General features: G+C 41.0%; 1 protein-coding gene across 1 annotated transcript; it reads left to right on the forward strand.

Annotated features, from left to right (window-relative positions):
- The first annotated feature begins 1,704 nt into the window (after nucleotides 1-1,704).
- NT5M (5',3'-nucleotidase, mitochondrial) lies at nucleotides 1,705-22,159 on the forward strand. The gene is made up of 5 exons (XM_072597069.1): nucleotides 1,705-2,098; nucleotides 19,030-19,130; nucleotides 19,910-19,970; nucleotides 20,406-20,520; nucleotides 21,439-22,159. Exons 1-5 carry the CDS (start codon nucleotides 1,826-1,828, stop codon nucleotides 21,600-21,602), a joined length of 714 nt encoding a protein of 237 aa, XP_072453170.1. The 5' UTR covers nucleotides 1,705-1,825; the 3' UTR covers nucleotides 21,603-22,159.
- Nucleotides 22,160-24,071: the final 1,912 nt, after the last annotated feature.

Consider the following 24,071-nt stretch of genomic DNA (forward strand, 5'->3'; position numbering starts at 1 on the left):
CACCCTCCACCCTCCTTAAGAAGGTAAGCAATTTGATATAGATTATGTGTGCAATCATACAAAACATTTCCCTATTAGCCATCTTGCAAAAGAAGACACAGATCCTGTATCCCAAAGAAGGGGAAAGGACCCACTAGAAAAATATTTATAGCAGCTCTTTTTGTGGTGGCAAAGAACTGGACACAGATGGGATGCCCATCAATTAAGGAATGACTGAACAAGTTATGGTTGATGACTGTAATGGAATACTATTGCGCTATAGGAAATGACGAGCAGGCTGATTTCAGAAAAACCTGGAAAGACTTACATGAACTGATTCAAGTGAAGTGGGAATCAGGAAAACATTGTACACAGTAACAGCAACATTGTTTCCATGATCAACTATGAATGGCTTAGCTCCTCTAAGTCATACAATGATGCAAGACAAGCCCAAGACTCGTGATTGTAAATGCTGTCCACATCTAGGGAAAGAACTGATATTGTCTGAATACAGATTGAAGCACATTATTTTCACTTTTTTGTTTTTCTTGCCTGGTTTTTGTTCCCTTTTTTCTGTTTCTTCGTTAACAACATGACTAATGACACATGTTTTACATTACATTATGTATATCAGATTGCTTGCCATCTTGGGGAGGGAGAAAAATTGGAACTCAAAATATTTCAAAAAATGAATGTTGAAAATTTCTGAGAAGAGCTAAGTCTCCCACAGTTGGGCATCCTTCCACCATCGCTGTTACGGTGCACAGTACTGGGCTCACTTCCCTTTGCAGCAGTTCGTAGAAGTCTGCCCAGGTTTCTCTGACACCGGCCTTTCTGAATCCATAAGCGTTCCATCCCAATCATATACCGCAGCTTGTTCAGCTGTTCCCGCTGGTGGGCATGCCCTCCATTTCCAGTTCTTGGCCACCACAAAGACAGCTGCTGTATTTTGCACCAATCGGTCCTTTTCCTTTGCCTTTGATCTAGCAGTGAGAGGGCTGGCTACGCAGGTGTACAGCCCTCCGGACGGAGGACTCTCCAGATGGTTGGATCCGTTCGGAACTCCAAAAGCACGTGGTCCCAGTTTTCCCACATCCAAGGACTACTTTGACAGGCGGAGGGAAGGAGGAGCCGGGGGGAGAGGAGGAAGCCCGAATGTCAGCCTCACTCTTAAAGGTACATACGCCCTTCCCGCTGGGCTTCCGCCAAGCTCCGGCCCCTCATGGGGTCGTACGGCTTTAAGTTTTCTAGCGGCGAGAAGAACAGGAACTTCCAGGTTAGCACTGCCGGGTTATGGCGGTTTCCAGTTGCCGGGCTGCGGCACTGCTTGACCTCCGCCGGGCTTCTGAGGACTAGCGGCCGCCGCCTCCCTCCCCGGCTTCCCTCCCGGACCCTCCGTCTCCGCCCAGCGCGGGGGTCCTTCCCCCTGCCCCTTGTCCTCCGCCGGCGCTGGGGGTCGGGCGGCGCGGGGAGCGGGCGGGAGCGGCTCGGGGCCCGGAGCAGGGCCGGCCTCGGCCGCTGCCGCCGCAGCTGCCCAGATGTTCGCCCGCTGACGCCCGCCCTCGAGGTTCGGGATCGCCGGGGGGCCTCCCTCGGCTCCGGCTCCTGCTCCGGCGGCGGCCGCGGCGGCTCCCCGGCGCTCCCAGCGGGGATCATGCACTGGAGTGGGCCCAGGAAGGGAGGGGCAGCTAAGAGAGGAAAAGGGGAAGAAGGAGAAAGGCGCGAGAAGCCGGGAGGAGGAGGAGAGGCCCTTCCCCTTGGCGCCCGGGCCCCGGGCCCCCGAGCTGCCGGCCGGCCGGGGGGCTTATGCTGCTGAGCGGGGGCGCTGCGGCATCTCCGGGGGGCCATGATTCGGCTCGGGTGGTCGCTCGGCCGGGCCCAGGGCTGGGGCACCTGCGGGAGCCCCCGGGCCCTGGTCCGGTCCTCCTCGGCCGGCGGCCCGGCGCGGGACAGGCCCCTTCGGGTGCTCGTGGACATGGACGGGGTGCTGGCCGACTTCGAGGGCGGCTTCCTGAAGAAGTTCAGGGCCAGGTACCCGGACAAGCCGTACATCGCTCTGGAGGACCGGAGAGGCTTCTGGGTTTCGGAGCAGTATGGACAGCTGAGAGCCGAGCTGAGTGTGAGTGACCCTGCCGTCCGGGGCGGGGAGGGCTCGGTCCTGACACCAGGAGTCTCTGGAGGAAGGGGTCAGTTCTAACTCTTAACCGTGGTGATGGACACTTACTGGCTTTAACGTTTGCAAAAGTTTTACTTACGGAGGTCGGGAACCGCAGCCTCGAGGCCACGTGGGGTCCTCAAGTGCCACCCCTTGAACTGAATCCAAACTTGATGGAGCTCCATGAAGTTGGGATTCAGCCAGCCCAATCTACGTTAAACAGTAATTTTTCACTATAATCTACCTGAACAGTGGCCATCCAGCCTTTGTTTAAAGACCTCTCGCGAAGGGGAACCCACGCTGCTTCTTGAGATAATCCAATATACTTTTGGACGGCTCTCCTTGTTTGGAACTTTTCCTTAGAGCTAGCCCAAATCTACCTTTTTTCCTTCCAGATTCTACCCATTTCTCCTAGTTTGGTCCTTTTGTTTAAATCTAATCCTTCTTCCATTTGTCTGCCCTTCAGATTCTTGAAGACAGCTATCATTTCCCCCAGCTAAGCATTCCTGGTTCCTTCAACCAGTAGTTATGATCTCAGTGACCCTTTTGGCCCTCTTCTGGATATTCAGCAGCCAAGCCTTGCCCTTCCTAGAAGTGTGATGGCCAGAACTGAAAATAATGTTCCAGATGTAGTCTAAAGGACTGGAAACACCTAGACTGGGGATGGGGAGGCTTCGGCCTCCAGACCCTCAAGTGGGGCCCTTTGAGTCCAAGTTAAGCAGAGCAAATCCTTTTTTTGAGGGTATTTATTCTGTGAAGTTTGGATTCAGTCAAAGGGCACCCCTAATCTAGACTCTGTGACCCTTTGAAGGCAACCTAAGATTGCAATGGAGTGGATCGTTGCTTAATGACAGGACAGGTTTGCCTGGGAATTAGGAAGATCTCATTCAAGCCTTGCTTCTGACAAATACCAGCTATCCAGCCATGAACAAATGGCTTCGCTTCTCAGTGCCGCAGCAGGTTCTCTAAGACTTTAAGTTACAGACAGGTTGCTGATCTGTACCAGTGGAGGAAACTTCTACATTGAGAGTAACCCACATGGGTGAAATCACAAGTTTAGACCTGAAATTAGGATCGAATTAGCTTTTTTGACTGCCATGTTACACACTTGTCTCCTATTGAGCATGTAGTCCACCAGAACCCAGATGTTTTTTCTGATGAACTTCTTTCTAGCCATACCTGTTCCATCTCCTGTATTTATGAAGTAGGTTTTAGATCAGCATGAAGGCTTTCCGTTTATTGCTATTACATTTCATATGATTAGGTTCAGCCTGGTGTCCTTAGCCTATGAAGAACTTGTATTGGACTCTTGTATTTGGTGTATTAGCTCTTTCACCCAGCTTTGTGCCATCTGTAGATTTAAGGACTATGTCATCAATGACTATCCAGTTCATTAATAGAAACATTAAATGGCACAGGAACCTGCACAAATTCTTAGGTCTTTCTACCAGAGACCTCCTTCCACTTTGGCTAATGACAAATCATTAATGACTCTTCTTTGGGTTGGGCTATTAATTGTACTATTGTCTGTCTCTGGGGCCAACTGGGAGAGGTAGCCAGAGTTAGGAATGGTTTTTCTTTTTTAAAATAAAATTTCATTGTTTTTAAAATGTAAAAGCAAGCATACAAAAAGAGTCCCTTGGGCTTTAGTTTGCTGATTTCCAGTCTAGTTCTTATCTCTACATGCAGCTCTGCTACTTACTTAGTACCTACTTTATCTTTTGACAAGTCACTTCCCCTGCTCTGGGCCTCATTTTCTTACTCTATAAAATGAAGGAGTAAACTTTTTTTTAAAAAATTCTTTATTGTAAGGGATGGGTCTCTGTCTCCCTATGACATTTTATAACTTTGAGACCATTTTAGTGCCACAGTATAGAACTAGTACTATTAAGACAGCTTAAGCTGGGGAAAGAGAAATGTTTAGCTGTGGTTAAAATTGAATGAGTACACAAACATAATCTGGTGTTTTTCACAAGGAATGTTATTTTTTGTGAATATCATTCAAGGTCACATACAGACAGATCACGGAACACAAAATAGTATTACACTGAACATGTGATTCATTTAATCCTGTTTAGAAATTAAAAAGATGGTACTCATTCTATAGATGGGCAGACTCAAGCAAGTTGAGATAAATAGATTTGCACAAAGTACTTTGTGATGGAGAAACAGTGAAGAAGAAAACCACAGAAAGGAGTTGGTAGGTGATCCCTAACAGTTCAATACTGATTCCCTGGGAGCTTGGGAACTTCAGAGAAGTAATTATTTCTACCTATAGTTGATTACTTCAGGATGGGTCATGTGCATGGCAGACTATATGCTGATGGAATTTCAGTGGTATTCGCCTGGTTCTTTCTGATTCCCAGAATACTTTTCCCACCTAACTTACTGGGGAAATGCAAAAATTTACCGATGGATATGTAATAATTCCTGCTCTCAAGAAGCTAAAATTCTATTGGGAAAAACTACCAGAAAAAAACCATGTAGAAATCTAAGTAAATACAAAATATATGCAAAGTACATACCAGATACTATCAGGCAGGGACAAGAAAGGCAGTAACTCCTGTGGGCATCAGGGAATGGCTGTGTGGTGGTGTTGAGGTGCGGGGCACTTGGGACCCCAAAATACTGACACTCTGAGACTTGCTGAATGAATTAGACTAAAGCCTTCTTTCAGCCAAAGTAAAACAAACTTTAATAAAGATTCTCCATATTGGGTTGGCTCTTAAGGAGCCTAAGCATTTGTCACATTTGTATTAACAAGCTGGCCAGATACAGTCTGAGCTAGATTGAATCTGAGTTAGATTGAAATTGAGCTCCTTCATGGGAACAAGAAGAATCTTATATACTGAGGGAGGAATCAAAGTGCCCAGGATCCTGGGGCTGCAGGGATGGTCTTGACAGGGGATGTCTGCCTGCAATGTAAAATCTAGGGAGGATCTTGATGGGAATGTCCTGTAGCCCAGACAACAGGATTTTGTTAGGATCAGGGGTGGGGAGTATCTGGGCATGGTGATGTAGACCTCAAGAGAATGCTACATCAAATAAGGTGAATCCAGAGAGCTTTTGAGGTGAGGTTTTCAAGGGCCCTTTAGACAAATGGGACCAAAACTCTTTTGGGCTGAGAGACAAAGGCCTCGGCTTGGACTCGTACCCTGTCAGTGGGTCATGCTTGTGTTGAGCTTTGATAGAAGCCAGGGGTTGTAAGAGACAGAAGAGAGAAGACTTTGTGTGTATTTCAGGTTTGGGGGACAGTTTTCGCAGAGGCACAGAGACAGAAGTGGAGAACAGCAAACCTGCCAAACAGAGGCATTCCTATCTCATCTTGCAGTTAGGGCTGCCATTGAGACGTTTTTGAACAAGAAGATAGTTTTCTCAGACTTCAGACAGTTTTGACAGATGGCTGAAAGATTGATTGGAGAGGGGAGGTAGGAGACCAGGAAATCACGTTAATGACTCATGCAGTAGTCCCCATTATCAAATGCAGTAGAGGGATCTAGCAGAGTGAGGAGTGAAAAAAAGGCCATTAGATTTGTTAATTAAGAGAATAGCTTGTAGTTAAGATAGAAAGGAAAGGAAGTATACATTTACTGAGTTACTACTATGTGCTAGACACCGTGTTAAGCACTTTATAAATATCTCATTTGATTCTAACCTTGTGTATCCTTGTGATAAAATTATTATCTCCATTTTACAGTTGAGAAAACCATGACAGACAGAGTTGAAGTGACTTGCCCAGAGTCACATCGCTAATAAATATTTGAGGCAGGATTTTAACTCAGATTGTCTTGAAGCTAGACCTAGCACTCTGAAGATCCTCTCTCTCACATAAGCCCCAGCAAATATCTGAAGAGGACCCCAGAAAAAGCAAAGATAAAGAAACTGGAAAATTCCTCTTCCATCCTGTCCAGAACTGTACCAAAAAAATGCTCCAAAGCCTACTAAGGTGGGGAAAGGGGTGTCGAAGTCACTGACACAAGTACGAGTTCATTCAGAAGCTTTCAGAGGCAGAGAGAGGGGCTGCTTGAGGAAAGCCAGTGCAAACGCTGAGAAATGAATCAGAAGCTGGAGGATGAAGGGGGAGGAGTGCCAGTGAAGCCGCACAAGTTCCTTCAAACCTCTCGGAAACCTCCAGTACTCTGAATGACAAGGCAGAGTTGCAGGCCAGTGCAGTGTGTAGTAATTAGGGGCCTGAAGCCAGATCCTGGCACTGCCTGTAGGAACAGAAGGTGACACAGAACCAGCCTATGGAGATTTCTGTCCAAGGAGGCAGAGCCTAGCTATACAGTCCTTGGAGCAGGAGACAGAACCAGTGCAGGGTTCTGGACAGTAAGTAGAGCCTGGTGGACATACAAGAGGTCTGAGAGTAGCACAGTCTCTAATATCTCCTTGGGCCTATCAGGACACAAATAGGAATTAGAGCCAATATATAGTTAGGAATTACGTCAGGAGGAGACAAAATGGCCAATGCCAGAATCCGTCATTAACTGCTAAGAAATTGATAGAGAGACAAGCATTGGGTTAAAGGTAGGAGTCTAATTATGCTATGTCTATATCATCGGTATACTGGACTACATAGGAAACAGGACCAAGTAAGGAGATGCGGCATCTAATAGTGCCAGAGAATGCTGGTCTGAGCTCATACGCCCAAGCTAAAATCTGAGGCAGAAAATGCAAGCAGATGGAAGGACACATCAGACGGTGAAGAAATGCTTTTTAGCAGAGAAGCCCAAGGGGTGAACTCTGAAGCAGAAGTGATACCACAACTACTGCAAGCCGAACCTCAGAGGAAAAAAATTTGGTTTGACCAGAAATACCAGAAGAGGGGCTGGAGGAAATGAAGCGAGAGATTTTAAAAAGGGAATTTTAGTTCTGAAGGGAAAACATGGAAAGAAGATCAAATAGCCTAGAACAGAAGGTTGGCTCTTTTACCTAAGAGGTATGGAGCAATCAGTACTCACTCTATGAGAATATTAGAAGAAGGTCAAATAGGAGAAAATGTAATGTAGCTACTGTTAAAAAAACCTTGTCTGGAAAACAGGCTTCATAGAGATACTTTAAACATCATTGAACACCAGTGACTCCTTTAACCATAACCAAACAAAACACCTAAACACCATACATCAAGAAATCCTGAAAGTAAACTGCCCGGACTTAATAGAACCTAAGGAAAAGTGGGAATAATACTGCTCATCTCCTGCAACTCCAGGCTGAAGATAAATGTAATAGCATGGCCAAAAGCCAGACCTTCCAAGGCAAAGAAGAAATATCCTGTAAGGAAGCAGTTCAAGTACCAACCACATTCAGCATCACCCAAGATTGTGTGCACATACTAAAAAGGAGAGAAAACCTTGGAATATGTTCATAGAGAAAAGGGAAAGGGTGACAATAAAGAGTAGTTCACCCTGCAATAATGTGTCCTGTAAGGGGAAAAAATGTATTGTTACTAAACTAGAGGGCTTTCAAGCATTAAGAAATCTAGAAAGAGAAATACATTTGAGCAATTAGAAAAGGTCACTAAACCATGATGAAACACTTATGTTCTAATGGAGAGAAGAGACAAGTGTCCCTTCAGAATCTTAATATCTTTAAGGGTTACAAAAGGAGTTAAATAAAACAAATACAGGGTCTGGGGATGCTTTTGTTCTGTTTTGTTGGTTTCAAGAGAGGAAACAAAAGGGAGGGGCTGAAAGGAATATTAAAGGAAAGAAGTTAGGAAGATGTGGGAAGAACTTGCCATGTCACACAAATGGTATATGTGATAAGAGTGTATACCAACAGGAAGGAAAAGATGGGGAAAGTGTGCGTTTTGTAACCTCACTTTTATCAAAATCAGATAAAGAGAGGAAGGGAATAAGCATTTATATAGCACCGTTATATAAAGTGCCAGGCACTTTACAGATATTATTTGTTCCTCACAACAGATAGATGCTGTTATTATTCCCATTTTGCAGGTGAGGAAAATTGAGGCAAACGAATTAAGTGACTTTGCCAAGATCACATAACCAGCAGGGGTGGATGTGAACTCAGGTCTTCCTAACTCCAGGCCCGTACTGTCTCCACTGTGCCACCTAGTTGCATCTTAAAGGAGGATTGAACACACACACACACACACACACACACACACACACAAATTATTCGGTGTAGTAACACATTTTATTCAAGGGTGTATGGCTGTTCAAGGAGGACTAGCACCTCTGGTCTGAGGGCTTGCCAAGCCCTTTTCAGGGCTGCTTATCTACCTTTTATTGTCCACTTGGCACTCAACTCTCACCTGTGGCTTCAAGAAGCTGTAGCATGCACAGTGGTCCTCCCCAGTAAGATGGGCTAAACCAGATGGAGGGGAACCAATGAACCAAAAATCCATTGGTGAGTTAGGGGAGTGTCTACCCTAAGCATGTGAATGCTTAATCACTGGAATGGGTGGATGAGAATAGTTTGTTCCAGTAACCACAAAGGTAGCAGATGCTGTGGAGTGCTTAGAGTCAGACGTTGAAGACACCAAGGTCAACCACTGCATCCTAGGCCATTACCAGTCATCCTGACTTTTGTCTTGCCATTAAACTTCTGTGACTCTGAAGAGAGAGTGAGTTTGACAACTTTGTGCGACTCTACCTCACTTAAGTCCTATTCAAACACTGGTCTGGGCATGACCCTGCAGCATCATTGGTCCTCTTCAAGAGTGAAGGACGAACAAAAATGTTGTACTCCATAGGAATATAAGTGGGTCAGGGGAAGGGAAAGGAGGTCATAAGAGGAAGTTTAATACTCCTGAGTAAAACAAACTTCAGCTTTAGGTACTTGATCATAAAAGGGTATTTAAAAAGAGAGAAAGAAAATACAGGGGGTCTGGGTTTGGTGAAGAAACGAGAGACAGTGAAGTAGGTGCAGATAATTTCAATTACAGAGTACAGTTTTTTGTTTTTTGGTTTTTTTTGCTTTTTTCTACTGCCTTCTTCATAAGACAAGAAGAAAAAATTATGAGAGGATAGGTTGATACAAAATTTAAAAACTGTGGTGGTGAATGCGAATGGCATGGACCCATAACAGGTGAGGGGAGAATGGGCAGGAGAAAGCAGAATCAAAATACATTGAATTCTTGAAACATAAAGATTCACTCAGTACTGAAGTGTATATTTGATCTCATTAATTTGAGAGTTCCCCCTCCAAAGCCTCCTAGTTCAACCCAGCCCTGCATGTGTGTCCTCTCTAAAGTTTAATCACAGAGGGTCCATCCAACATGCTAGAGGCCTTCCTTGTATCCTCTGGACATCAAGGGGTACCAGTGGAACATTCTGTCTACCTGTGATTCCTCTTGTCACGTGTCCAGCCCATCTTCTCTTTCTTTCATACTGTTTCTTGATTACATCCTTCTGCTTTTCAGAGTTTCTTGTTGGTTATATGTTGCAACCTGCTCAGACTCACCGTGTAAGTTTTCATTGCCCTCTGTGTGATGCTTATCTGTAGTTCTTTAAATGAAGTTGTATGTACTAAGTCTAACAGTAAAATATTTGTGTTGAAAAGATAGGCCTTTGCAGTTATGGAGATCTTGAGGGTCAGTAAGAGAGCTCTGCAGTTTCTCCAAAGCCATCCAGCCCTTTTTCCTCTTCAGCTGTGGGCCCACCTCTTTGTCCATTTGTACTATCCCAGATGAATATATTGTTGAACAAAGGTTCCATGCAGATGCTTATTGAAATCTGGGCAACAGATATTCTTCCTCTATTTGGTCTTTCTCATGTGGATGGACTTACCAAGCTCTGTTGAGTGACTATAGATCCTTTTCAGGAGGTTTTTCAGCATCTGGGACTTGATGCAATCAGTATAATGTCATCTGCAAAAAGGAGCTTCTAGAGGACTTTCAACCCACAGGAAATCTTTCTACTACCTGGGTCTCCCCTATCACTCTGGCAAATAGTTTTGATGAGCAAACATTGCTGTTTTATGCCTCACCTGATTTTTATTAGAAGCGGATTATACCTTCTGAGGACTCCTAAATGATTTTGCTCAGTGATAGAGGACAGGTTGTGAAAGAGGCTGTTAGTGTTTTTGTCCTGGCAAGTTGGATGTTCCTTGTTGTTGAAATCAACAAACAATAAACACAATGGAATTTTGCCTTCTCTGCATCTTTCAGTCAGTGGTAAAATGATAAACATGTGGACCATTGTTCAATATGACTTGTGAAAGCCTGCTTATTCTCTACTAATACTCCCATTGAAGATGCCCTCAGTTCATTTATAGATGATCTGACAAGAGAGTAGGCATATTGGTTGATAGTTATTGTTTTCTCAGACATCTCTTTAGGGGCATTAACAAGGTTTGTGTTTGTTCTATACCTTTTATAGCTTACTCTCCTCCAGATTCCTTCCTTATTAGTATTACAGCGCCCTCACAATTATGTATTCCCAACCATAAGCTCCTCTCTGCATATCGGATACAATCTGTCTGCTTTTCCCTTCTTCTGTTCTTTTAGTGCCATTTCTGCTTCCTTTGTAAGCACTTTAGGAACAGTGATGTTCATGTCTAAGTGCGATGATTCCATTTTCTTGGTGAACAAAAAATTGGTTGAAATGGTTCTTGCAAATCTTTTCCATTTTTCTTCTTTCTGTGGTTCTCTTCCATTTTCATCCTTGAATATCCTTTGAATTACTTTGCTTGGTTGGACATTTTTGTCAAACTTTCTTTAAACTGGACTTTTCTTCCATTGTATCTCTCTGCTTTATAAGGTATGATACTGCTTATAATTTGTACTCTATCATTATAATGATTTTTACAGACCAGCTTATTTTCTAACATAGTATTATCTTTGACCACTATCTCTCTTTTGACAAATAATGTTTGCTGACTAAGGTGTGCAAGCTCTTTAGGTTTCTTTGTAATTTACATTTACATGTAAATTTACATGTAAATTACATTTACAGTCTTTCTAATTTACATCAGTTTAACTGCTGGATGAAATTATTATAATTGGTATCAGTGTCTTTTCCATTGTCCGTGTCTCCTTTTCCATTTTTTAATCACTTGTTTAAATAAGTCCAAGTTAAATCTTTTTTTACTCCATCTCTTTTTTTATTAGAATTTTTTTCTTCTTGTCAGCTCTGAAAATGACTGTACACAAGCCACTGATTCAGTGATAACTTATTTATAAATCTTTTCCCATCCTTTAAAATGTCAGTTTTCAATCTTTATGCTCTCATTTTGTGCTTGCCAAGTCCAGCACCTCCCATTTGTCTTTTTGAAGACCAGTATTCATGATGTTAAAGGCATAGGACTTCTTTATGTCTTTGACTTCTCTCATTTCTTTCTCTTGAACCATCCTTTCCCATGTATTTTTCCCTAACTTTACATTTTCCCATTTTTGCATCGAAGTTACCAAGTATCAGAGTAGTCTATGTAGTGTAAGCAATTTTTAGTAGAATTTCTCCACCATTTAATCCTTATCAGCTCATGCTGGTATGTAAATTGCAATTTTTTTTTCCCATGGAGGTCTTTTTTGCAAATACTTATCTTCAGTTCTGTAATATCCCATGAAATAACTTTATCAAATATCCAATGAAATGGTATTTATTATAGCTTTTGGGTCTACAATAAAACCTACGCTACCACTTCCTTTCTTTGCCCCTCTTCTTTACCTCTAAATACCTTGGAGCCAGCCATCTTTGTATTTAGCTACAATTTCCTTCTTTTGGTTTTATTTATAGCAAGAATGACAAGGTTGATACTATTTAGCTTCTTCAGCAGTATATCCTGTTGTTCGTCATTGGACAAAGATCTCACATTCATAGTACCAACAGTCAAATAAAATTTCTTGATGGTCTAAAAACTTTGTGATTCATAATTCCCTTTGCTCTTTTCTCCACATTTCTCAGCCTCAATGACTGCAGAAGTATTAGGGGGATACATGGGGCTGATGGCCATATACAATTTTTTCTTTGTTTCATAGGTAGCTGTATCCAAAAAAAGATTTATCACAGGATGGCAAAATTGATCCTTGGAAAACAGATTTGGGCTATTTTTACACAGAAGACTGTGACACACAGTGAGGAACTAAAAGTTTTAAAACCATTGAAATGGTAAATAAAACTAGGAGCCTTTTAAAAAAATACATTAAAGATAAACTGTTAGCTAATGTAATGTAAAAAAGAAAGACTCACTTGGCAATATAAAAACTAAAAATAATTCACAACAAATGAGTAGGAAATAGAGCAACTTATTAGTGGCTATTTTGCATAATAATAGGTCAACAAAACTGATACCATAAATGGATGAATATTTAAGAAAATTATATGTCTAGATGATCATAACAAGAAATCAAGAACTTAAATAATATAGTTTAATAAAAAGAAATTGAACAAGCCATAATGGAATTTCCAAAGAAAAAAAAATCAAAGAGCATGTAAATTTGTAAGTGAATTCAATATTCAAAGAACAATTAATTCCAATATTATATAAATTCTTTGCAAAAATATGGAAAGGAAATATCCTACCAATTTCTGTCTATGGACCTGATACCTAAACTAAAGAAAGATAAAGCAGACCCAGCAACATGAATTTCCCCGAATATCTACCTCCTTGATGGGTTTCTATAAGTATTTCTCCATTCTTCCCCACTGACACAGTATAATTTGTGAGAGTATGACTGAAGTTTATGGGCAGTCTCACACATTTCTATTGTGATTTCTGTGTAGTAAATATTTAATGATTAATAGTTTAAAAAAAGATAAACAAAGAATGTTACATACCAATACTTGTATTGAATGTTGACATCAATTATTGAATAACATATTAGCAAAGAGGCTACATCAACTTATTTAAAAGATTATATACCATGATCAGGTTGATATTTGCCAGGAATATAGGATTGATTCAATGTTAGGAAAACTGTAAACATGATAGATCATATTAATAATAAATACAATAAAATAATTATGATGCAGGAAAGTCTTTTTGCAAAATGCATTACCTCTTTCTGTTAAAAATATTGAAAAACATGAATAAAAAGACTGACTTAATACAGTACCTCTTTCTGTTAAAAATATTGAAAAACATGAATAAAAAGACTGATACTTAAGAGAGTAAATAGTAAGGAGGTAAAATTAAGATCTAGCATTATATGTAAAGGCTAGAAGTCTTTCCAATAAGACCAAAGCTAAAGCAAAGCTGTCCATTGTAAGAATTATTATTTGATATACTTCTAGAAATACTACCTACAAGGTATTAGATAAGGAAAAGAAATTGAGTAAAGGGGCATAGACAGACTTACTGTTTTTTGTTGATAACATAATAAAGAGCCCTAGAGAGTCAACTAAAATTAAATGAAATAATAACTTCAGCATAAATTAGCAGGCTGTCATCAATTAATAAGCATCTTTTATCGATAAATTACCAAGTATTTATTAATTGCCTTCTATGTGCTAGGCATTTTGTTAGGTACTAGGGATATAAATACTATGAATGAAATAATCTAGGCTTTCAAGGAGCTTGCATTTTATAATAATTTATTATAAAATAAACCAACAAATCCTTTGTATGTATCACCATCAAAATTCAATGAGAAGAGATAGAAAAAGAAATTCTCTCAGAATAATTACAAAACATATAAAATAACTGGGAGTTCACATACTGTGACACGCACAGGAAATGCATGTAGCTATAGCTACAAAACACTTTATGGAAGTAAGAACAGATTTAAATAATTAAAGAGCTCTTCATTGACCTAGTATCATAGTGTTCATTAAACCCATAGACACAACTATTGGGGTAAAGATTTACTATTCAACAAAAACTGCTGAGAAAATGGAATTTTACCTTGTAGAAGTTAGATTTAAATCATCTACTGCAATAAACTTCTAACAAATGATAGATATATGAGCTAGATATAAGTTCACTTCACAAATAAGAGGAACAGGAAAGGAAATAATTTCATAACAATGGATAGGGAAGCTTACAAGAGAAAAATAGGCAATTTTCATTATACAAATGAAAAATGTTCTGTACAAACAAAATCAATTAGTTAAAAATTAGAAATCAGTTAGCTGGGAAAAAAAGTCTTTATAGCAATTCTCTCTGATAAAGATCTTGTATCCAAGATATTTAAGAAACCGATTCAGAAGTATAAGAAAGACAGCCATTCCCCAATAGGTAAATGGTCAAAATAAATGGAATAGGCAGTTCTCAAAGGAAGAAATCAAGCTTATATTAAAAATGTCCCAAATAACTAATAATTAGAAAAATGCAAATTAAAACAACCCTGAAGTTCCACTGTATACCTGTCAGGTTGGTAAAAATGACAAAACATTACAATCATTGGAGGGGCTACAGGAATACTAACACACAAATAAGCACTATTGTTGATGGAACTGTGAATTGGTAGAGCCATCCTTGAAAGCAATTTGGAACTATATCCTTAAAGTCACTAAATTGTCCATATTCTTTGACCCTGCGATACCATTACTAGACCTGTATTCTATAGAGGTCAAAGAAAGAAGAAAAGGACCCATATGGACAAAAATATTTAGACAACTCTTTTTGTTTGTTTGTTACATCAAAGAACTGGAAACAAAGGGAGAGGCCATCAATTAGAAAATGGTTGAACAAATTATTGTATATGATTTTCGCATTATTGTGTAGCAAAAAATAAAAGGAACAGTTTCAGAGAAACCTGGGAAGCCTTGTACAAACTGATGTGGAGTGAAGTGAAATGACCAGGAGAAGAATTTTTGTTAGTAACAACAATACTGTAAAAAAAACAACTTTAAAACCCATAAGAATTCTGACCAATGAATTGGCTAACTAAGATTCCAGAGGACTGAAGATGGGAAGATAACACAAATTACTTACCTCCTGACAATGGGGTGATGAACTCAAGGTGTGAACTGATACAGGGTGAAATCAGTGGAACTGGGAGAACAGCTTATTCAGTGACTAAAACATTGTAAAGAAAAACAACTGTGAAAGACTTAAAAACTCTGCTCACTGCAGTAACCAATGACAACTTCAGTAGATTGATGACAATTCATCCTTTCCTTCTCTTGGCAGAGAGGTGATGGCTTAGAGGTACAGAATCAGATATATATTTTCAAACATAGGTAATGGATGAACACCTATTTGTTATAATGGTGAGCAAAATTTTCTGGCAAGGAGAAAGTATTGTATTGTGGAGGTTTGGGAATAGTGACAGTGATACTAAAAAAGTTGGGAGGAAAGGAGTATTAAAGAGTCATTAAATAAATGAACACAGGAGAACATGGAAATTTTGGGGGAAGGATTCAGACAGGGCAGCATTGGAACTACTCTGTTAAATTTGAAATACACAGAAAATGTCATCAGCATTTCTATACATTGCTGACAAAACCCTGAAAGAAGAGATATTAAGAAATAATTTATGTAAAAGATTGTAAACAATATAAAATACTTAGGAGTATACCTGCTAAGACAAACCCAGGAATCATATGAATATAATTATAAGATGCTTTTTATATAAATAAAGTCAGATTTAAATAATTGGAGAAGTATAATTGTTCATGGGTGGGCTGAGCCAATATAATAAAAATAACAATTCCACCTAAACTTATGTATTTATTCAGTGCCATCCCAATTAAACTACCATCAGTATGGTAATAAAATAATAAATAATAATAGAAAATATAATAAAATAATAAAATTAATTTGGAAGAACAAAAAATCAAGAATATAAAAGGAATTAATTTAAAAAATGTAAAGGAAGTCTAGCAATACCAGATCTTAAACTGTATTATAAGGTGACGATTATCAAAACTATCTTCTACTGACTAAGAAATAGAATGGTAGATCAGTGGAATAGAGTAGGTATACAATACACAGTGGTAAATGACTATAGTAACCTCATGTTTGTTAAACACAAAGATCTAAGTTTTTGGGATAAGAACTCATTATTTGTTTAAAAAATTGTTGGGAAAACTGGAAAGCAGTCTGGCAGAAACTAGGTATAGACAAATATCTTACATCATTTGTCAAGATAAGGTCAAAATAGATACATGATCTAGCCAGAGGTGGGGAACCTGTGGCCTTGAGGCTACATCTGGCCCTCTAGGTCCTCCAGTACAGCCCTTTGACTGAGTCCAAACGTCATGAACAAATCCCCTTGCATAAAGAGAGATATCATAAATAAGTTAAAAGAACATGGAAAATATTGCCTATCAGATTTATGGCTAAGAGAAGAATATGAATAAATGAGACAGAGTATTGAGGGGTGCAAAATGGATAATTTTGATTACATTAAGTTAAAAAGGTTTTGTACAAATAAAACCAATATAGTAAAGATCAGAAGGAAAGCAGAAAATTGAGAAAAAAAATTATAGTTTGTTGGATAAAGGCCTCATGTCTTAAATATATAGAGAACTGAGTCAAATTTAGAAGGCTATGAGTCATTCTCCAATTGATAAATGGTCAAAGGATACAACAGGCAGTTTTTGGAAGAAGAAAACAAAGCAATATAATAGTTATTTCAGTAAATGCTTCAGACCATTATTGATCAGAGAAATGCAAATTAAAACAATCCTGAGGTACCATCTCACAGCTATCAGACTGGCTAAAATAGTAAAAGAGGAAAATGACAAGTATTAGAGGGGATGTGGAAAAATCAGGACACTGATGCACTGTGGGTGGAATTATGAAGTGATCCAACCATTTTAGAGAGCAGTTTGGAATTATGCCCAAAGAGTTATAAAACTGTGTATACCATCTGACCCAGACCATGATTTGGTTTGTTTCCCATGGTAATTGGGGGAAAGAAAAAGAACCTATGTATTTTAATGTTTTTACAGCAGCTCTCTTTGTGGTGGCAAAGAACTGGGAAGTGAGGGGATGCCCTTCAACTGGGGAATGGCTGAATGTAGTACATGATAATAATGGATTACTACTGTGCAGTGAGAAATGACAAGCAGGTTGGTTTTAGAAAAACATGAAGTCTTGTATGAAATAATACGGAGTAAAATGAACAGAAACTAAAAAACTTGGTATACAGTAACAGCAATATTGTTCAAAGAGTAGCTGTGAATGGCTAAGCTATTCTGAGTAATATGGTCATTCATATCAACTATGAAGGACTTATGAAGGAAAATGTTATCCACCTCCAGAGAAAGAACTGATATGTGAAAGTATGTATTGTATGGTTACACATACACATGCACGTGCACACCCCACATGTTGGCCTTTTGTAATTCGAAGTTGGAAGGGAGGGAAGGAGACAACTTGGAACTCAAAATTTAACAAAAATGTTGTTTTAAAAAGATAACTTTAAAAAGAGAGCTATATAGAAAAAAGCTGCATGTAAGCAAAATAAGTAAGATGCAAAGAACAGAGAGTATTGTAACTTTAGAAAAAGCAGTTTCAGTTGAGTGATAAAAACCAGATTACAAGGGGTTGAAAACTGAATGAGAGGAGAAAAAGTCGAAGCAACTAGTGTAGAAAGTTTTTATTAAGAATTTGACTGAGAAAGGAAAGAGAAAGAGAGCATGATAGCTTGAGGAGATGATTAGGTCAAGTGAAGGTTTTTTAATGTTGGGGGAAACCTGGACTTGTTTGTGGGCAGTAGGAAAGGAACCTGTCGAAAGGCAAGGTAATGAGTTAGGGGGGAAAATGGTAGTCATTTTTTGTATAAGAATTAGTTTACTTAAGTCTTTGTCATCATGTCTTTGGCCATGGGATGCACCTTTTGGTTACAGCGTAACTCTGAAAGATTAGTTATAGAGGTATTAAGATTTGCATGGAGGAAATGCCCACACTGATGAGATTACAAATTCCTGAAGCAATGGGATCCTGAAGGAGGGAGTGAGTTTATCAGGTATTTTTTCTGAGAAAAGATTTTGCTTAGTGATAGGAAAAGATGAGTGTCCTAGGACATTGAGGACACAGCAGGGTTGAGGTAAGGGAAAAGGCAAAGAACAGGCTACGACCATTCTTATACCTAGTGAACTGTGACTTTCCCCTTCTAGAACTAGGCATCTGGAGCTTGTTACTTCAAAGGTTTTTATTCCTAGCTTTTAGATCTAAGAGTTTGTACCTCATCCTTACCAAGTAACATAGAGACAGGTGACAACTGTATAGAGGGGAAAGCAGAAGCTTTTGATGGCAATGAGAGTTGGGTTCTTATGACCACAGGATCATAGATTTTCAGTTGGAAGGGACCAAAAGCAGCCATTTAGTCTACCCCCCTTCATTCTACAAATTAGACCTAAGAGAGGCAATGTGGCTTGCCGGAAGTCATAGTAAGTGGCAGAGCTGGGATATGAACCCATGCTCCTTTACATCAAATCTAATATTCTTCATGCCATACCACTATGGTTTAGAAGAGGTAAATTTGCAAAGACTTTCTGTACGTGTTTGAAAGACCAGAATGAGTAGAACACCAAGAGATACTTAAGACCAGGCTTTATGATTCTGCTCTATCATTATAGTGGGGGCACATTGTTCTGGCAGGTTTCACTTGGAGCATATCGTTTCTGTCTGCAACAAATGATCAACCTGACATAGTGAAAAGAACCCTGGGGACATGGTTGTAGTTCCAGCCTTACCGCTAGATTGCTGTGGATCCTTGATTTTGCACCTTTGAGAGTCTTTGAAGCCCAACCCCGCAGTGCCAAACCTGTTCTACCTATCCCTCCTGGCTTGTCCACCTGGGACCCTGCCAGGAATATGATTCCTCCCTAGAAGGATCCTCAGAACCAATATAAACATCAGCCTGACACCTAAGCCTAAATACTATGACTTCTCTGAATGGAAGAGCTGGGAACCTGTCTATGTCATCTTGACCTCCTGGCAGATGGAGACTCAGGAGTCTTATTTTCAAGGATATTGCAGTGTGGGAAACAGAGGAGCAGGGGGCCTTGAGCTATAACTGGCTTATCTTTCCCTCTCAGGAGAAAGCCATCAGCATTTGGGAGTCAAAGAATTTCTTTATTGAACTTGAACCTCTTCCAGGGGCTGTGGAAGCTGTGAAAGAGATGGCCCGCTTAGAAAAGTAAGTTTATCCTTCTGCTTATACTACCACTTCTTGCACTTCCTCCTCTGCATCTCTGCTTTCCTCCTGCTGACTGGTTTGTGAGAGCTTCTGGGGTCTTCTCTGCCTTCTCTTGATTTTCTTTTCTTTTCCTCAGTAGCATACCATTTTTACTTTCAAGGCAAGAATTCTAACTGAATGTAATATTGATTTCATTTGGGAGGATTTTTCCCAATCTCACATCTGGAGAATATTCTAATGCGGTAGTGTTTTTTTTTTTTGAACGTTATAGTTTTGTTCCATTTCAGTAGTTTTGGAAAACATCTAGGGTTCCTTCATACATATTTGTTGGGTGCTTTTTTTTTTCCAGCTTGGATTGCAGTTGCTAAAATATTGATTGGATCTTTGCTGTGGGTATCAACTACATAATCTCTTTTCATTTGCCAAATGGCTTTAATCATAAAAGATGTTCACTTGAGCTGAACCTTAAAGGCAGCTAGTAATTTCAAGAGGTTGCAATGAATAGGGAGGGCATCCTGGGCATGGGGCACAGATGGTACACTTGTGAGTGAGTAGGTCAATTTGGCTGGAAGGTAAGGTAGAGGATATGAGAGGGAATAATAGGAAATTATTCTGGAAGAATAAATTGGAATCAGATTGTGAAGTTCTTTAAATACTAAAAAGAGGCAGGAATAAGCCATTTCCCAGCAGCAGTGAGAAAAAAGAGTAACAGGAAAGGCTAATCATGGCTATAGGAATGGCTTAGAAGTTTTTCTTCTCTTGTCTCCTTCTATCTATAGCACAGATGTGTTCATCTGCACAAGTCCTATCAAGAAATATGAGTACTGTCCTAATGAGAAGGTAAGATATAGATCCTGGGTCTCTGAGAGAGAGAGTCAAGGTTGCAGTAACACTTACCTTTTCCTCAAGTTGTTGGGTTTTGGCTCACCACCTTTATTTTGGCTACTGGGCTGAAGGGACCTCAGCACACACATGAACCAGGATGAGTTAGCTGTAGTACTTGCTTTGGGAATTCCCATGATACATTACTTACAGCTTCATGGATGGAAAAAGGGAGGATTCCTTCCCACTCCGTATAGTGATTGACTTCCAGATGCTGGGGGTCCAGTGTCAGGAAAAGCTGATTTTACGCTAACATTGCTGCCCGGGTTCTGGTGTTCGTATCCCACTGCATGTTATCACAAATGACTTTGCTGTGCCCTGGGACTTACTTGGCTTCAGTAATTGAAATAGGGGTGCTAATGGGCCTCTCATTTCTTCCTGTTTATTTTCTAGTATGCCTGGGTAGAGAAACATTTTGGCCAGGAGTTTCTGGAGCAAATTGTACTCACACGGGATAAGACTGTGGTCTCTGGAGACCTCCTTATAGATGACCGACCAGATATAACAGGTAAAGGACATCTGGAGGAGAGAGAGAACATTTTTGGTTCAGGAACCAGTACTTATTCCAAAAGACCTGCTTCCTATCTTTTTCCTTTTACATAGGGTTTCCCTCCCTCCTAGTGCTTCCTGTCTGCCCAGCATTGTGTCAGTAAATAAGATATGATTCTTATCCTTTACTGTATATGCATAGTGGGATGCCAGGTATTCAATCTGGATTTAAGAGACCAAGGTTCATGTCCAGGCTCAGTCTTTTGAACTTGGGCACGTCACCTTAGTTTCCTCCCTTGTAAAATGGGAGGTCAGATTGCATGTCCAATTTTGGCCCTAAATTCTGTGAACTGTAATCTTACTGGGGAGACAGTGCTTAAATCCTGCATAGGCTAATAGAAAGAAAACTGAGCTGGTTGTGAGGAGACTTAGGCTTTAGTAATAGCCCAGTCATTGGGTATCCCTGAGCCAATCATTTAAACCTTCTAGGCCTTAGTTTATTCATCTGAAAAATCAGTAGGGTTGACCTAGATGAGGGGTTCCTAATCGTATTTGTGCCACAGCCTGGTGAAACCTACAGACCCCTTCTCAGAATAATGTTTTGAAATAACTGAAGGATACACTAAATTTCAATTAGAGGTTAATAAAAATAAAGATGAACTTTCACCCTCCCCCACCCATGTTCATAGGCCCTCCAAAATACATTCCCTGGTTTCCAAGGGGGTTAAAACCTCCGATTAAGAACCCCTGACCCAGATGATTCCTAAAGGGAATCCAGCTCTTATATCTTAAGTTTCTCCAAACAAGAGAGCAGTAAACAGCTGTATATAGTCGAATGCTACAGACTGTTGCTTGGTGGAAAGATCAGTGAAATGGCTAGAGTGTATTGGGGGATGGAGTGGCTCTCAAAGCTCCTTCTTCGTCCCTTCATCTCCAGGAGCTGAGCCAAACCCCAACTGGGAGCACATCCTCTTCACCGCCTGCCACAACAGACACCTCCAGCTGCAACCACCCCACCGGAGGCTGCATTCATGGACTGATGATTGGAAAGCCATCCTGGACAGCAAACGCCTTTCACAACACTGGATTCTTTCTCCTTAAAGGGACAGGCCCCTGCTTCTCTGGGATGTGGAAGATGTCCTAGGCCTGGTGTCACGTGTTGGGGTGGAGTGGGGTGGGGTGGGGAAAACAAGGGAAGGTGGGGGGATGGATGAGTTGCCTCCTTTGCAACCTTACTACGAAGAATTGGAGAGGAAGTGGCTCTGAAAGACCTACCCCAGGCTGTGGAAGGAAAGGAGACTGGGCTCAGTAAGTATCTGGCTACCACCATAGCACATGCTGGACCTCTTTGTACTCATCTTCTCCTTCCCCACTGTCCTACCTGGGCTTTTTTTTTTTTTTTAATCAGACTCTTAGCATATGCCAAGAAGGGAAGTTTACTCTTGCATTTTGGCATTCAATGGCAGAGGCCATTCCCTCCAAAAGTTTGTCTAGAATAAGGCTATGTCACTTGAATAGAGGTTTGTCATTTGAACAAAGAGATCTATCCCCTACCCTTGCCCCACGCTTGAGGTTGCTCAAGCCAGTGTAGACTATAACCCTCTCATTTACTCAAAGAGTATGATGTACCTATAAAGGTCCAACAAATCAAATTTCAAGCTAGTGGGTTTTTGTGGCTGAGATCTGGATGGGAAGAGGGTGAAGGATCAGTCATGCGTTAACAATGGATGGTTGAGCTGTCCCTTGCCCTTTCCTGTAATAGGTTCATCCCCAGACCGGTTCTGATAGGTCCTGGGGGGCATGGTCCTGTCTGTCTCCAGTGTTCTACTTTGACTCTATCCTTATGTTACCATCCTATTCCTAATGGGTTTGGGGTCAAAGTGGGTTCTTGGTGTTTCTTTATTCTACCTTTTTGGAGGATAGACAGGTGGTAGGGTTGGGGAGACACTCTAAGTCTTACAGCCACAAGGGGGCCTGTGTCTCTTTTATCCATCTAGGATGTGGACTTGAGACCTCTTTCCTCTGGTGTCATGATCTGGCTTTAGAGCAACCTATGGCTGGAGGCTGTTGGCACTATAGGGGAGTCCCCAGGTGTCTGGGTTTCTGAGGCTTGTAGGTTTGAAGGCCCTAACCATGCCCTGATCTGCTTTTCCTGCTTCTAGGAAACCTCTGAGATCTCAGCTGCATCTCCATTAGTGTCCCCACTTGTCCCGCCCATCTCACTGCTTTTCTGAGGACTTCCCAGTCTCTTACCTGAGTAAGAGATGTAGATGTAGCCTGGATGAGGTTGTATGTGTTAGGGAAGCTTCAGGAACCCAACAGGTCTTCATTCTCACAGCTTCTCTGATATCAAATGGGTCCTTTTCTTACATATGTCAGGAGTGCTTAGAACTGGCTTACAAAAGGAGGAAGTGGTGTGAGCAGAATCAGACTGGAAATGGGCCTTGCTATCGTGGAGCTCTCTACCCTACCCCAAACCCCAGATAGCTTAGGTATACCACCTACCCTGCTGCCCTCTTGGTGATCCCACATCCCACCCCAGTGAAAATGAATGGTCTGAAATCACTTTATCTCTTCCTTACTATAATAAGTAGCTTTTTATTCTATCCCTTTCCCTAGCCGTTATCCCTCTCAAGTGCCTTTCCGCTGTCCATTGATATCCTGCCCCCATTGCCAAGAAAAATGTTCCTGCAAACCTTAAAGGATTTGAGCAAGGGTCACAGGAAGATAACAACACTGAATCCTAAACCTTGTCCTGAAGGGGGAAAGGGAAAGAGATTGAGCTTGGTCAGAAAGAGGCAACCCGATGGAAAGTCCACCTATTCATTGGTCTTTACTGTACCACACTACCCTTTTCCACAGGGAAAGAATCTTCCGTTGTTGCTCTGTGCTCTGGAAGGCCTGAACAAGGATATCCCAAGACCCCATCCCCTCAGAAGCAGAAACTTATCATCCCCCTTTGCCTGGAACTTCCGATGAGGTCTTAGAATCATAGGATCCCAGGTGGGAGAAGCCTCCTGGTGCATTCTGTCCATGTTCAGGAGTTACTTACCTGATTCCAGCCTGGTTGTTCACAGAAGGAAGCAGTAACTAGAAATGACCCCCTGCTCCCAAGGGGGTGCCTACAGGAACAGCCATTGCTTATACCTCCTCCTGAATCTCTTGGCTCTTGCAGGTCTGGGATGAAGAGCTAGGAAAGAGGCTTGTTTTCTAAAGCATGACTTTATGCCCAACAAGCCCTTCTGTGAGGTCAGTGATGATCTTGAGAATTCCCAGACTAAAACTGTGGTAGCTCAAGATAAACTTTCATACCTCTACTCATTTGTGGACACCTGTGGAAGGAAATAGGCTGGACTGTATAGTAACTAGTGACAGATGAAGGATGGAGAAGGAGAGGTGGTTGGTTTTACAGATCAAATTAGAGAATTTGAGAGCTGGAAGGGACCATAGAGATAATCCAGGGCCTCAACTGAGCCTGGCTCGACCTCCAAATGTAGCTGATGAGGAATAGGCCTAAGGATAGAGACTGGCCTCTTTCCTCCTGTCACAATTACCAAGGCACCCTACAGC

The sequence above is a fragment of the Notamacropus eugenii genome, chromosome 3 (assembly GCF_028372415.1).
Source record: "Notamacropus eugenii isolate mMacEug1 chromosome 3, mMacEug1.pri_v2, whole genome shotgun sequence".
NCBI classification, from domain to species: Eukaryota; Metazoa; Chordata; class Mammalia; order Diprotodontia; family Macropodidae; genus Notamacropus; species Notamacropus eugenii.